Genomic DNA, 15,524 nt, shown 5'->3' with positions numbered 1-15,524 from the left:
GAAGCATCGGCCCCTGCCCTACTCCACTGGTTAAAGAAATAGTTCGCCCAAGGAGGAGAATGACACCACTTTCATTAGACATATTAGGAGGATATGACTTTCTTCTTTCAGACCAACACAGTCTTGTTTTAAACATATGGGTTTTGTAACAAAAAGTATTTTCGCAGTATGTCGGAGTACTTGTAGATATATCTGATTTACAGAGCTTCCGGATCAAGGCCACCTTCCACAAGCATTGGCAGGCGTGGAAGAGCCAGTGTACTTTTTAAAACTCCTATGTCGTACACACTTAGGATGGCTTGGGGTGAGTGGATTTTTATGGTAATTTTCATTTTTGGGTGAACTATTCCTTTAAACACCTCTCCTTCCCAAAAGAGCCTAAACCTTCAGCCCTTCTGGAAGGACTCCAGTCGAGGTTCATCCGAGTGACGATGGGACAGATTCATACTGCATAAATTAACTAAATAACTCGAAAAGATTTGCTCATTTTGCTCAAAGGTCCGAGTCAGTAAAAGGAAATTCACCACCTTTTAGGTCTGTGGTAACGGCAAGAAGAGGATGTTTCCTATAATGTTAGTTGTTATTGTTGTGGTGTAGTTGTACACCAAAAGGAGGTTTAGAGAAGAAAGCCTCTTGTTAAAGGAGACCTATTATAAACCTTTTTACAAGATTTAATATAAGTCTCGGGTGTCTCTAGAATGTGTCTGTAAAGTTCCAGTACCCCACAGAATACCCCACAGATCATTTATTTTATATTTTATAAAAGGCCTGTTTTGAGTGGAAGCAGAAACAGTCATTTTCATGTATGTGTCTTTAAATGCAAATGAGCTGCTGTTCCCCACCCCTTTGTTGTCTTTTCCACTCATAACTCAAACACTCTGCTAAAAGACATCTGTTTGGTTTTGATTGTCACATCTATTGCACTTTTCAAAGAGAGAACAGTTAGGGTTGCCAGGTTTTTTAACAACAAAACTAGCTTCATCTCATTTTTCTTGGTAAAATATACATTCCAGGGGATAGATACAATGGTATTGGGATCTCATAAAGAGTGTTAAAGTAGACAATTTCTGAGGACTTGGCAACACTGGTTAGCATGCTTTGCTACTTAGAACCGGTGCACCATTGTCACTTGAGAAAACCCAGTGCAGATTAAGGGCCAGTTATATTATGATAAGATCTCCTTAGATCTCCTGAGTCTCGCATTTTAACAAGCGTGGGAAATTTTTACTGGGTTCTTTTTCACATGTTCTGTGTTGGTAGATGCAATGGGGACTGATTATAGCACTTAAACACAAAAAAGTCTGTTTATCATGATATGTCACCTTTAGAGGAAATCCGCACGGCCTAGGACATGGAAAAGACTGCCAAAGGGTTCTGGAATCTTTGAAACAGTCAGGTTTTTCAGACTCATGTGACATGGAGTCAGACTATCAGGTGAGTCCAGAGAAGAAGACCAATACTCATGTGTCTGAATGCTGTCCTTCAGGTTCAAAGACTGCAACGTGAGATCTTGACGTAGTGGACAGGTGGTCTAAGAAGGGAATGAAAGTTAATTTTGAAGAGCCAACTCAAACAGTGAAGCCATGTTTACAGCCCCGCTGATGGTGGTAAAGATCACAGTATGATCATAGATGATGATTTGTGACATTAAGAGCCAAAAACACTTCCAGAATAATGTTACTTCATGGATGAAATGGTTTATATTAATAAAATACATATATTTTGTGTATGTTTTCCTGAAATGTTTTTTTTTCTTCACATAAAGTAGTTCTTTCTTTTGACGGATTCTTTGTTACATGACATGATTACAGACACTCTCAACTAGAAGTAGCTGTCTGATTTCATGACTAATAATCTGACGCCAGCGGCCAGCAAACGACTGCCTGTCACGATCAACCTCATCGGCACAATTACATTGATTTAAAATGGGGTCCGATTGATCTGACTGAGGTAAAAGAAGAGTTTTTAAAGGATGATGCAACAACAAAAGTAAAAGAAATGGTAGTGCATTTACAATATTCACAGGGAACTTAAAACACACTAAATCCTGGGCTGCTAAAAGCATAGTGTCACAACAGTACATACTGGTCATGTGACTGATCACATGACAGGCAGACCCATGAACGTTTAAAGACACACACGCTTTAAAATGATTAAGAGGATTAAAAAGGATAAGACAACATGTAAAACCATTAAAACTCAAATAAATAGATTAAAAAAAGAGATATTGTTTATAAAAGTTATGACTCGTTTAAACACACCTCTTCTCTGCGTCACAGAGTGGCTTTATTTGCATAACTCCACCCACATGTTTACTCAAAGAAAGTAGGCGGGGCTATTATTCTGTGTGTAGCGTTGCTGCGGGCGCCATGTTCTGGAGACGCTGTGTTTCGTGTGAAACTAAAACTACTCTTGTTTGTGTTTCTAAAAGAGAACACGGCTATAAATCAGTGTTAAGTTGTGTTTCCTACACTGTTCAGAACAGATGAACTCAAACATTAGAGTGTGTTCAGTGCATTTACTGAGAACTGATTCCTGAAGCTATGCTGACTGTGGTTGCTAAGCTGTTGCTAGGTGGTTGCTATAGTCCCTGGGATGTTGCTAAGGTGTTACTACCATTTTGTTAGCAAGTTACCAGCATGTCTCTAGCATGATTAGCATGTCACTAGCGTGACTTCAGCATGATTAGCATGTTACTAGAATGTTGTTAGCATGATTAGCATGTTACTAGAATGTTGTTAGCATGATTATAGCATGAATAGCTAGTTACTAGCATGTAGTTAGAATGATAAGCTAGTTGCAATCATGTAAATAGCATAATTAGCATGTTTCTAGCATTATTAGCATGTTGCAAGCATGATTTAGATAGATTTCAGATTTCATTGTTAGAGTTCACAGTTTTGATATAGAAGAAGAAGAATAAAAAGAGGTTTAAAGAGGATTTCAGTAAGTTTGCCTGCTCAAGCCACCTTAATCATGTCTTCACTGGATGCAAGGAACGCCTGGTTTTAATATGTTTTATTGTTTTGGTGTTTAATAGCGCCGGGACACGTATCATGTTATGGTAAGGGACGTAACATTTCCTCCACACGCTTGAGGTATTCGGCCAATCACAACGCACGGGAGAGCTGGCCAATCAGAGCTCAGCTCACTTTATTAGAACGATGAGCTTTGTACAAATCAACCCGTTTCAGGAGGCGGGGCTTAAAGGAGAAACAATAATGTACAGTGTGTGAAAAATAAATGTGTTTGCACCTTAAACCTCATAAAAACTGCATTACACCAAATACTCGAAATAAAGTTCCTTTTTAGCAACATCATATGACCCCTTTAAAATATGAACTAAACCATAATTCAAACTAAATGTACTATTTACTTAATGTCGGGGGAGGGAAAAAACAACAGATACTACTGACTTTGAAATAATTAGAGAAATCCGTCACGGGTCAGAATGTTCAGGTCTGGTTCCTCCTGGAGTTAGATGCTTTGGCAGGTCACCAACCACTGCCTATTAAAGTCTTCGAAAAAGCAGTACTTCAGTCATGAAGATGAATTCTTGGACTACGTTTAATTACAACAAAGTATTTCAACAGTAAATACATTTATAAAATACAGTCAGCGACTTGCTAACAGAGTCACAGAGACTCCTGATAAGAACAAGAAGGATTGTTAATACAAACCGAATGGAAGACAAGAGATGAGTGCTGAATTTATTATATGCATTTTCAGTTATATGATTGTTTATGATGTATTTGATGAAATAAAATATAACAATTACATGGATTACAAAAAGGAAGGAAATGTGCACTTTCTTGCACATGGCAGGACATTTCTTGATCAAATTAGCTAGCTGTGTTTGAGTTGTATAAGAACAAACGAAAAAATAAATAACCAGTCTGCTGCAGCAATAGAAATGAGCTGATTTCACATCATCTGTGCTTCTGCTGTGCAAAAGTTGTAGAAGAGCATATCCTTCAGAGCCCGGAGCGGTTTGGTTCTCTCTCTGTAGTAAAGTGTAAAATCACGTCACACTTTCATGACTTTCATGTCGATGGATTGAGGTCCTTCTTTCTCCACCTTCACTTTCTTCAGTTCATTCCTGTTGCAGAAAACAACAGAATCAAACTTGATACGGATAGTCCACTAAATAACTACAAGCACAGCTACATACGTCTGCGTCGAAACTCATCCTACTACCTCTAAACCTACTCTGAGAGCTGTAGACATGGATTTGTGAGTTAGTTGACATGTGGTCCGCAGAACGACTAGCAAAACAAAGCAACCCAAAGGACAAAAGCGTGCTATTCCGACTAGATAAAGCGCTTTGAAACGGACTTGTTGCATTGCAGCATTTCCATGTTCTCTCAGTGCTTCTCGAGCCTGTGCCGTGCCAAAACATTTTTCCCCTCAGACTCACTGGCTCTACTTGACAAAGGGATTTCTTTCTTGGCTGGCGCCCCTCCTCCTCCCGTTTCCCCTCGCCTCTGAAACAGCTGCTCCGTGGAGCCGTATCCTAAGAGAGTGATGAGCGCTGCGTTTTCATTTCAAAGTGTTTTTTTGGAACAGATGGCCAAGGGAGAACTGGGGAGCGGGCCAAGAGCGCACTGGGGAATGTGCCAGTTCCTGCAGGAGTGCGTTCTCTGAGCTGGGCTCGCGTGCCTTCCCCCTGCCCTCTGCCCTGAGTGGCGCCAGCAGGACTTCCCAAGCAGCGCAGCGAACATCTGGTGTCTGGCTCTGACGGGACGGGACGGGGGGAGCGCTGAGCTCACAGCCCGCTGCCTGCACACAGCTGCTAATGCTCTCGCTACGAGCGCTCTCAGCGGCGCCGCGGCGGAGGTGACCGGCCCGTAGAAAACTCCCCGTCACCGGCGGAACACCCAGCGCTGCCTCTCACAAAAGCTGATGATAATTTCACGTAATGGGACGGTTATTAGGCGAGGGGAAAACCCCCAATTGGTGCATATATGAGGCATTCTGCCTTGCTTGCTGTTAAATATAACTAGAACTGTGTTTAAGGATATAGAACAGAGGCTTGAACCCTCAGTAACTACTGACTGAGCATGTTATTAGAGCGTATTATACTTAGTGCTATAGTGCTGTCAAACCATTAGGTTTTTGCTCACATAATTTACGTGTACTGTGTATATAGACACACACATACGGTATATATATATTGAAAATATTTGCATGTATATACATTTATATTCTTATATTTCGTATTACATAGAATTATACTTAGTATAAAATTAGAGTATATTACATTTTTAAATCCTTGTAATCAGATTATAGTTACTCTTTGATGGATTGCATGACTACACGTTATTCACACAACTGCAGTAAATTATTCATTTATTTTATGAATGTCTGGACAAAACTTGTCATAGCTGTTTTCATGGGAGTTTACTGCAGGCATTCACAAAGGTTTTTGTCACCCCTTACATTAAAATAGGTTTAAAACGTTGTCAACACGTTGTCAAGTTTACAGTTCTGATATCAGTTAATGGTCAACTAAGAGTTTACTAAGACTCTAATAGAGTTAGCTGAGGTGTAGCTAAAGTGTATTAAACCGCTGCATAATAAACCACTTATTATAACTCTAATATCTGCTCGATGACATTTAGTCGCAGATTTAAGAGTAAACAGAAGTCAGAATGAAGTGTAACTGAATGCAGTTGAGTCTTAAGCTTCTAGTCAGCGTTCTATAATTATTCCCAGTTTGTGGGTCAGTGTTGTGCTTCACGTCGGAGCATCTTGTATTTCCAGAAGCACGGGCTGAAATGCACACATTGTTTTCCTGGATCATTTATGACAGGGAGCGGTTACCTTCCTCTTCTTGGAGCGTCCCTCGGCCTGCAGCGTCCGGGTGCACTGCTCCACACACTCCCTGAAGCTCAGCTGCCGCTGGTCCGGAGTATAGTCCAGGTCTGCCAGCTGAGCCAGCGACAGTATGTAGTTGCAAGCGATTCTTAATATAGCCAGCTTGGACAGCTTCTGGCCGTACGAGTAGCAGGGCACCTGTGAAAGCAGACGAGGAACCCAAAATCAGCGAGAAGACGAAGAGGTCTGGAGAGACAAACGCTGAAGATATGGAATCGTCAGAAGTCAGGGTAGACTGATAGAGGGACAAGGCGTACAAAAATGAAACATAGTCCATGATTTACTCACCCTGGAGGCATCCGAGGTGCATATGACTTTCTTCTTTCAAACGAATGCAGTCTGAGTTCTGTTTAAAAACACCTTGGCCAGGCAGTGAATGGGTGTTGTTTATTGATATTAATAATAATAAAGGTATTCATTCATTATGAAAAGCACCTCACACAGCTCTGGGGGAGAATAAAGGCCTCCTGTAGTGAATCTGTGCATTTTTGCAAGAAAAATATCTATATTTAAACAGTTTTCTCTAGCTTCCACTAACTTCCACTGTATTTTGTGAACATGCATACCTGAATTTTTTTTTTAAATATGGACATTTTTCTAACAAAACCATGTCATTTGGCTACAAGAGGCCCTTATTCATGTCTAGAGCCATGTAAGGCACTTTTTTCATTTTGCATAAATGTGTTTTTTGGGCTCCTTTGAAAAATAACATCCATTACAAAGCTTGGTTTTAAATAGAACTCTGAGTGGATTCGTCTGAAGTCGTGTACAGCTCGTGGATTGATTTTCATAGCTACAGCATCTGATGAGAACATCTGACTCCATCAGCCCTACACCGACTCCAGCTCTTCTTCTGCAGAACACCTTACAGCTGAACTCAACTCAACTGATCTGAAATAACACCCACGTGTTTGCTGCAATAATTCAAGACGTTAATGCTCTTGGCTATCTTTCTAAACCGTGTGTGGCATTCAGTGAGAATCTCTATTAAGTGCAGCTTTGCCTTGTTATCTAAAAAAGTTACTTCTTTCAAAAGTGCTATTATTACACATATTAGCTACACCGCTAGTTACATTACTCCTCCGTAACTTTCAGAGTAAAGTAATGCCACATCTTTTCTCTTCACAAGAGAATATTTCCATGCGCTGAATGTAAGCTGTTCATATTCCCAGCTCGTCCGCTGCTCTGCTGACTTCATGCGTTCGTGACAATTATGAAACCTAATTATGGGATAGTAACTGTGTATTATTAGCTACTGAACTCCCATTAGTAATCGGTTACACTACTAGTTAATGCACAAAGTAATATTATTTCTGTAATTATATACTTTATTTTTAAGTGTACATGCACTGACTATTATAACAGCAACAAATTATGCATAATTGCATGCAACCCTGATACTACCCATATAGTAAGAGTATGTGCTTAATTAATACTACTCTGCATTTAAATGTATAATTACACTGTAACAAAGACACCTTAATAAAGTGTTAAGTGTTGACTTTTTTGATAGGCATGTATGGTAACACTTTATTTGGATGGTCATTCAACAAGTAATGCTACACCAACATGACAACTAACTTTCACTAGAGTACTAGTAGACGGTCTAACTCTTTCTTGTCTCCCAGTAACTTTGCGAGTTAACGTGTGCTTATTCTGAGCCCAACCCAATCCTACCAATACTCTCTCTAAGGAGAGCCAGTAGACACGTTAGTGCTTATAGACTAGTGAGAACATGAAAGGGAGCATCAAAACGAAGCGAAAGCGCGTTCAGAATAGGACGACAGTCATCTGCTGAAACGTCTCGTAACTCGTTGCGCATGCGCAGACTCTACCTGTTTTCGCAGCGCCTCGAAGGCTGCGCTGATGGTGTGCACGCGCGTCCTCTCGCGCGCGTTCGCGAGCAGTCGGCGCGTCTGCTGGATGGCTTTGATCGAGGGCTCGCCGGCGCGTTCCCGAGGCGGCTCCGCGCTCTCGCCAGGCGCCTGAGAGGCGGCGCGCTGAGGCAAGGCTCGCTCCAGAGGAAAGCCCTGCGCCGGAGCGCTCCCGCCGCTGACAGGCTTCTCTCCGGCGTTGATCCTCATGTCCACCGCGGCACCGAACGCGCTGTCGAGGCTTCGGGAGCCGCGCGCGTCTGTCTCCGCGGCGAGGTGCGCGTCTCTGTACAGTTTAAAGTAAGGCAGGCGCTCGTCGCCGCCGCGCTTCGTCGGCTCCCTCGCTTTGCGCTTGAGTCTCTTGTCTCCCGAGGGCAGGATCTCGTTCAGATGAGGGTTCTTCATCTCTAAAAGTCCCGTGAGAAGCTGGAAGCGTCAGAGCGGCGCGCTCATCAGGTCTTCTTCTCCTGCTCGGAGCTCATGTCAGCGTGTGTCTGCGAGGGACGCGCTGCTCCTGCGGTTTCCAGGCTCTTGTGAAGTCAGGCAGACATTGCCAGGACATTTTTGTGAATGTGCTCGACAGTTCATCTGTGTTTATTTAGCCTCAGTTAACACAGAAGCCCCTGTTGGTGAGATAAGTCAGCGCCCAGAGAGAGAGAGAGAGAGAGAGAGAGACCGCCCAAAATAAACCCTTCAGGAGGATCTAGTCTTCTCCAGTCAACGCGTCTGAAGGAGAAAATAAACTTGTTGGTTTATCGTCCGGTGTATTAGTATGAATTCAGTCTGAGTCATGAACAGTTCACTAAAGCAGCACACACTCTTCAGTGACTTAGAAGAAAGGCGTCGGTGTGAAAATGTCCTTTGGTTATAATATTATTGGTATATATATTACGGCCGATAAATAAAATTGAATGTGAGCACACACACATATATATTTCATAAAGCTGCATAAGATATTATTCACTTTCCTAGAAATCTTCTGAGCCTCATTTCTCACAAGGGTTTTTCTTTCCGTTTCTGTCTCCTGGTGGAGTGTATTTTTCTTCTGTTGGCTCCCAGCAGGAACAAGACGTCTCTATAACGTCAGATTGATGTCGGACGTGACGTCACACAGACCCTGCTTTACGGCTGAAAGTGAAAACTGGGATGACGTCAAGTGAACGTTGACTTAACGTTTTGGGTACACAACCTAAAGACAACGACTATCAGCGTCAGCTGACGTTTAACATTGACATTAGACGTAGAAGTTATGTTGGATTCGTTCCCCGACGTCACAACCAAAATATAACCAAATACTGTCTGCTGGGCTGTCATGTTCAGAACACTACTGAAAACTACTGAATGAGGTCATGAGTAACTGAATTCATAAAGCTACTATATTCTGAAACTGAATGTGTCATCTGAACTGAAGTGACTGATTTCTGATTGACAAAGTTTACATCACAGATGCTTTTCTCTTGTTTAGTATTTAAAAGCTACTTTGAAGCAAACTTGACCATTCAGAATCAAATGTGTGTAAACTCAGTGAAACGGTTAAGTAAACAGAAATGTGCAATTTAGCAGATTTAGTGAGATTAATGTAAACTTATGAACACAACTCTATGTGCATTTTAAATGAAGTAAATACAGTTCAGCAAAACCTGCAAGAAATGCAGCTTGTGTTCCTTTCAGAGGTTAGAGTCACACACACTCACAGATAAACAGCTTTTGTGTTGATGTTGAGATTAGAGGCTGTCCAGGGTGTGTGTGTGTGTGTGTGTGTGTGAGTCTCTCTGTGAGTGTGTGTGTGTGTGTGTGTGTGTGAGTGTGTGTGTGTGTGTGTGTGTGTGTGTGTGTCTCTCTGTGAGTGTGTGTGTGTGTGTGTGAGTCTGTGTGTGTGTGTGTGTGTGAGTCTCTCTGTGTGTGTGTGTGTGTGAGTCTCTGTGTGTGTGTGTGTGTCTCTGTGTGTGTGTGTGTGTGTGTGTCTCTGTGTGTGTGTGTGTCTGTGAGTCTCTCTCTCTCTGTGTGTCTGTGTGTGTGTCTTTGAAATTCATGAATTTTGTCAAAGTTAGTACTGACTTGAAACAACATTGAACTGTTGAACTGAATGATAACTACTGTCTTCCACAGAGCTGCTCATGGCTGAACTCAACTTGTTTCATAATAAACTTTATACAGTTATTGATCTGACTGGAGCTGAGTAATAACTCTATTGTGCTTTTAGAGCTGCTTTACAGCAGAATCAGGGCGTGCCATTTATTTTATGATTATCTGTTTGTGAAGCTGCTTTCAAACCATCTTTGTTATATTGCAAGCCATAAAAATAAAGGTGACTATAGACTAGAGCGTCTGTTTCTAGATCAAACGTCAGTCCATTTAGCTGTCTGCTGATACACTAGCAAACAGCTGGGATCTGCTACTACTCAAAATTGAGCTCAGGTGCATCTTGTTTCCACTGATCATGCTCGAGCTGTTTCTACACCTGTGGAAGTTCAGTTGATTGGGAAAGACCTGTCTCTAAGATCCCAGTGCATGTCAGAGCACAAACCAAGACATGGAGTCCAAAGAACTGTCTGGAGACCTCTGAGAAAGGATTGTATTGAGGCACAGACCTGGGGAGAGGTGCATTAAAGGTTCACTGAAGCATGTAGTCTCTGCTACTCTTAAGGAACAACTGGAAGAACTATGGTCATAAGTTCCATCTTTACCAATAGAGTTCAATAGAGCTTGAAGCCATAGTTATCTAACGATACTTTTGAGAAACAAAACCCCAGACTCTTCCTGGAGCTGGTTTCCTGGCCAAACTGAGCAACTGATGGAGAAGGGATTTGTCTAGATTGGTGACCAAGAGGCTGATGGCCAGAAACATTCACCTCCTTAGTGAAGACACATGAAAACACACCTGAACATCACAAGACAGAACCTAAAAGACCCTAAGACTGGTAGAAACAAGACTCTCTGGTCTGATCAAGCTCAATTCTAAGCATCATGTTTGAAAGAAACTCTGCTCTGCTCATCAAAAGTAAAGTGGGAGTGAGGGACCTCAGGTTTGAAGGACAATGACCCTAAACACAGGAAGAGTGACTGATAGACAGTTCTGTGAATGTCCTGGAGACGCCAGCCACAACCCCATCAAACATCTCTGAAGAGACCTGAACACATGTGTCTGCTCCAATCTGACAGAGCTTCAGAAGATATTTGATAAATGCTGATGTGCAATGTATGTCGCATCACACCCCAAAATACTTACGGCTGTAACTGCTGCCAGAAGTATTGAGCAAAGGCTATGAATACATGTGTTTTCTTTTCATTTTTCATTTTTAATTATTTTTCAGATTCCAAGCAAACTTCTTTCACCGTGTCATTATGTGGTATTGTTTGTAAGGAAAATTGTGAATTTTATCAATTTTGGAATAAGGTTGTAACATAAAATATGGTGAAATTAAAGTGCTGTGAATATATAAGGAAACTTTGAGGTCCAGCCGGCGTTGAAAAGTAAAGTTACTGGTAGAGGAGGTGATGTCTTGGACTTTCCACAAGGTAGTGCTTTCAAACTCATTAGGAGGTGCTTCTAGGAGCTGTGTTCAGTATCAAACAGGGGTTTCCTATCAAACACTGGGAATGCTTCTGTGTGACTGCATCCTGAAATCAGTCTGAGACAACGGCCAGAACATCACCGAGGGGGACTTGATGACCAGGACATTCAAAGTGCATCCAGAACAAACTGCAGACGTTTCTGTGCCTTCAGAAAGTACTCTATGTTGAAAATATCCATCAGTTAAAGTGGAAAAAGTGTGCAAAAGACGGATTGGTAGCAAACAGCAGTTTAGATTGTGTTTTCCTCCCCTGGTGTTGCTTGCTAGCATACAGCGCCCGTTTCTCCTCAGTGGCTTCAAGGGCCATTGGCATTCACTAAACTCCAGGGTTTCATCACCACAATGTAAAATAGACCTTTCTAGAGGCGTTGGGAAAAAGAGGCGCTTAGTCTTGTGAAAGAAGGTTCTTTCAGATCCTCGTGTGGGCTCGAGGAAAGCTGCTCTTGGGATGGGGTCTGTCTATTATTGAGTCATGTCTCAGATCTAGTGTCCTTCTTCAACGGCTCTCTGTGGGAGATTCCTTGAGGCTGAGGTTCCAGAATGGGAACCTGGACCGTGGTATGCAAAGCTCAGCTGACACCATTGAGAAGTCTCAGAGAGGTTCTTTACATTGCAGACAGTGTTTCTGCTGACAATATAATCTCTTCAGAGAGTCAGAGATCTTCAGTACCTGTTGGTTGCTCTGTCATATCTAGAATGTGGACCTGTCCTGCTAAGTTCAGCTCCAGCTCGAAGCAAACACACCCGTAGCAACTCATTAAAGTCTTCAGGGTTGCTTGAAAAATAAGGGCAGTTTGATTCGAGTTGGAGCTGAACTCCGCAGGACGGCCGATGGCCAGGAGCAGGACTGGACGCCTCTGATTTTAAGCTCCAACCCTAATCAAACACACCTGATCCAGCCAATCAAGAGGCGCTGGCGTGAAGCAGTGCATGCTGGTTAGAAAATGTGTTCGACTTCGTCACTGTGACATTCTGGTGACGACTGGCCAGACCACAAAGATGTAGTTTACAAATACTCTTGCATGGACTTTTTAAATTTATCTTATACATCATGTTTAATGCTGAATACAACTTTACTGTATTCCCTTTCTTGTTCTTTCATTCGTATTATTTTTATAGGTGTTGTTTGTTTATTTGGTCTTTCTGATTCATACACTGATTCATACATAGTGTATTCAGCAGCATCTGAAATAAATATGGTTTAAAAAAAACATGTATGCCAATTTTATGTGGTCCTAATTGTGTCCAATTTTCCCTGCTTGTGGTTAGTACACTGTTAACAATTTAGGCTGCATCTTCAACACAACAACCAGTTGGTATAAATAAAAACAGGAAGATAAACAGAATCAGGCTTTTCACTCTATGAAAAATAATGGTGTTTTGTCTTTATTAGATTTTATTCCTCTGTTTTTGGTGGACTCATGAGGCTGGATCTCCAGTAATATGGATTCCCTGTGAAACAAGAGAATGAGGATCTGCTTCAAGAACACGTCCGACCTCTGTCAGGTGAAGTGCTCTAGCATCATGCCAACTCCCAGGGTTACCCACGCTGACGTGACAAAAGCGCCGCTGACACAGAACCCGGTTAAATGACTGAATGGAGCTGTTTCCTATTCAAGTAGGCCAGGGGATTATCACAATGGGGTCTCATTATAGGAATGGGACACCCATCCGCTGCTCATACTGTGTTGAAGAAGCCTGCTGTGATACCTGCAGCCTTTGGCCTCTGGGCCAGGAAGTGAACAAAACTCACGGAGATGCTTGGAAAGCATGGCTTTAGATGCCACACCTCCACGTGACTCCTGATTGGCCAATGTCCAAAGACAGGCCAGAACACTGTTTGAGAGTGTGGTCTGTTGTAGATTCATGTCACAAGGAACAAGGGTGGTAATGACATCCCGCAGGTAAGAAATTACTTATTGAGACAGCTTTTAACAATTTAAACGTTAAATGGCTTTATATTGTGCAGCACACAACTCCACTTGTTCCTTGGAGAACCTGAAATGACCTTAAATTCTAGTCTTTCATATCTCTGAAGAGTTTTTAGTTTTATCAGATTTATAAAAGAGAGATAAAGCTGTCCCTCTTCTGTCTGAAAGCAGTGAGCTCCAGGAGGTAAAGTTATGAGCATGCACAGCTTTTATGTAGTGATGGGAAGCTGTGACATTGACATAAAACAGATCAGAAACTTATTGACTTTTATTTTTTATTAACATTCATCGCTGAAGAGGCTAGAACACACACACACACACACACACACACACACACACACACACACACACACACACACACACACACACACACACACACACACACACACACACACACAGACAGAGACAGCCAGACAGACAGACAGACAGACAGACACACACACACACACACACACACACACACACACACAGCACACACACACACAAGCTGCATCCACTGTCCTCTTAACGCTAGACAAAGGATATCTTTCCCTCACTACCAAAAACACACTTTTTTGGTAACACTGTTGATTCTGTGGTCTAGAAACAAAAGGACAAATCTTTCTCGAGCAAGTGCTGCATGTATTAGTGACTATACAAGACACTTCATGTTGGAATACACTACATGACCTTTTCTGAGCATCATTCACTAACAGAAATATGAGACTTGTTGCTGGGAGATGATCATATTTTTTTTTTAAATAAACTAAAATATTTTAGTTGACGCAACAAAAAAAAATAAGGCAACGGGGAAGTTGTTTGAAGTTGAAATAACATTTTTGTTTTCAGTGTAGTCGTTCAGGGGAGTAATCTCACTCTCAGACTGGATCTGTCTGCTCACTTTCACTCTACAGGTTAGACTCGAAGCCTCACGTATACTGTGGTGCACAGAAACCATGCTAAAATTGATCTTGCGATCATCAGTCTATGAATCACAAATGATGTTGGACTTGCTCGTAAATGAATGGTTTCACCTCTCTGTCTTGTAAACGACTCCTAATTCATGTTATTAACAGGTAAAAGATGGCGGTCATCATCCGAATTCCTTAATGTAGGAAAGTGAGCTGTATTTTCAAACACCTGCAGATCTCAAACAAGAAAGTGTGTGCATCTGCTCAGATCAGAGTCCTGGAGTAGATGTGAGTACACACAAGATCAAATCCTTCGTCAGCACGGCAAAGAGGGCGCTGTCATTCACACAGCACGAGTGCCCTTGATAGGGAAGGTCTCTTACAGCTGTAACCATGGTTCCCTGAGAGGGAATGAGACTGTCCCAGAAAACCTGAGCAAAACAGTCATTTATCAGAAGAGGAGACGCTACTACAGACATCAGCACTGCTTTTCACGCATCAGTCAGTGTTGTGCTCTCAGAAAACATCAAAAAGAAATATTTTACAGTTTTTCTGTGTGTGTCTTCCTCCCTACAAACTAAAGACTTATACTACATTTCCTTTTATTTTGTCTGTTGATGTTTTCTGATTGATGGAGAGGTTAAAACAAAATCAGAATTTTGAACCAGATTTCATCCAGTGTTTATATTAATGTGTTTTAAATGGCTGTAAAATTTGTACATAATTAATTAGATCCTGCCTAATTTACACACACATATATATATATATATATATATATATATATATATATATATATATATATATATATATATATATATATATATATATATATATGATGGTGAATAGAGTCCAGTGTTGTCCTTTGGAAACGCGCGAGCACACACACACACACACACACACACACACACACACACACACACACACACACACACACAGGCCGTGTGTTCCCGGGCAGAGCGACCTGCCTCTGTTGCTCTGATATGAGATTCCTCTGGCTCTGTCTGTACCCAGCCTGACGCCAGAGCTCCACACGAGCCCACAGTAAACACTCACAGCTGCTGAGATCAGCCATTGTCCTCACACACACACACACACACACACACACACACACACACACACACACACACTCCAAAACCTGCTCGGGACATGAAGGCAAAGAAATCAGTTTTACAGGTCGAGTGCATATTTTATTCTAAACTGCAGTAAATTACTGTTCAAATCAGTTTTTGCACTTAGCATGAATTAACATTATTTATTCATACAATGTATTTTCAAAACAACTTTAATTTCTTCCAGACAGACAAACGTTTGAGACACAGACCCTGAACTACAAGATGTTCTCCTCTATGTATATGAAGAGGTTTGCTATTAATATTT

The 15,524-nt window shown here is 41.7% G+C and overlaps 1 protein-coding gene across 1 annotated transcript; it reads right to left on the bottom strand.

Moving 5' to 3' along the window:
• Positions 1 to 3,549: 3,549 nt before the first annotated feature.
• Positions 3,550 to 8,717, bottom strand: atoh8 (atonal bHLH transcription factor 8). Its single transcript, XM_043258110.1, has 3 exons — positions 7,713 to 8,717; positions 5,824 to 6,015; positions 3,550 to 4,099 (listed from the first exon to the last, which is right to left on the bottom strand). Exons 1-3 carry the CDS (start codon positions 8,154 to 8,156, stop codon positions 4,094 to 4,096), a joined length of 642 nt encoding a protein of 213 aa, XP_043114045.1. The 5' UTR covers positions 8,157 to 8,717; the 3' UTR covers positions 3,550 to 4,093.
• Between the last annotated feature and the right edge of the window lie 6,807 nt (positions 8,718 to 15,524).

The sequence above is a fragment of the Puntigrus tetrazona genome, chromosome 14 (genome assembly GCF_018831695.1).
Source record: "Puntigrus tetrazona isolate hp1 chromosome 14, ASM1883169v1, whole genome shotgun sequence".
NCBI lineage: Eukaryota > Metazoa > Chordata > Actinopteri > Cypriniformes > Cyprinidae > Puntigrus > Puntigrus tetrazona.
This window is presented reverse-complemented; position numbering and strand designations above follow the sequence as displayed.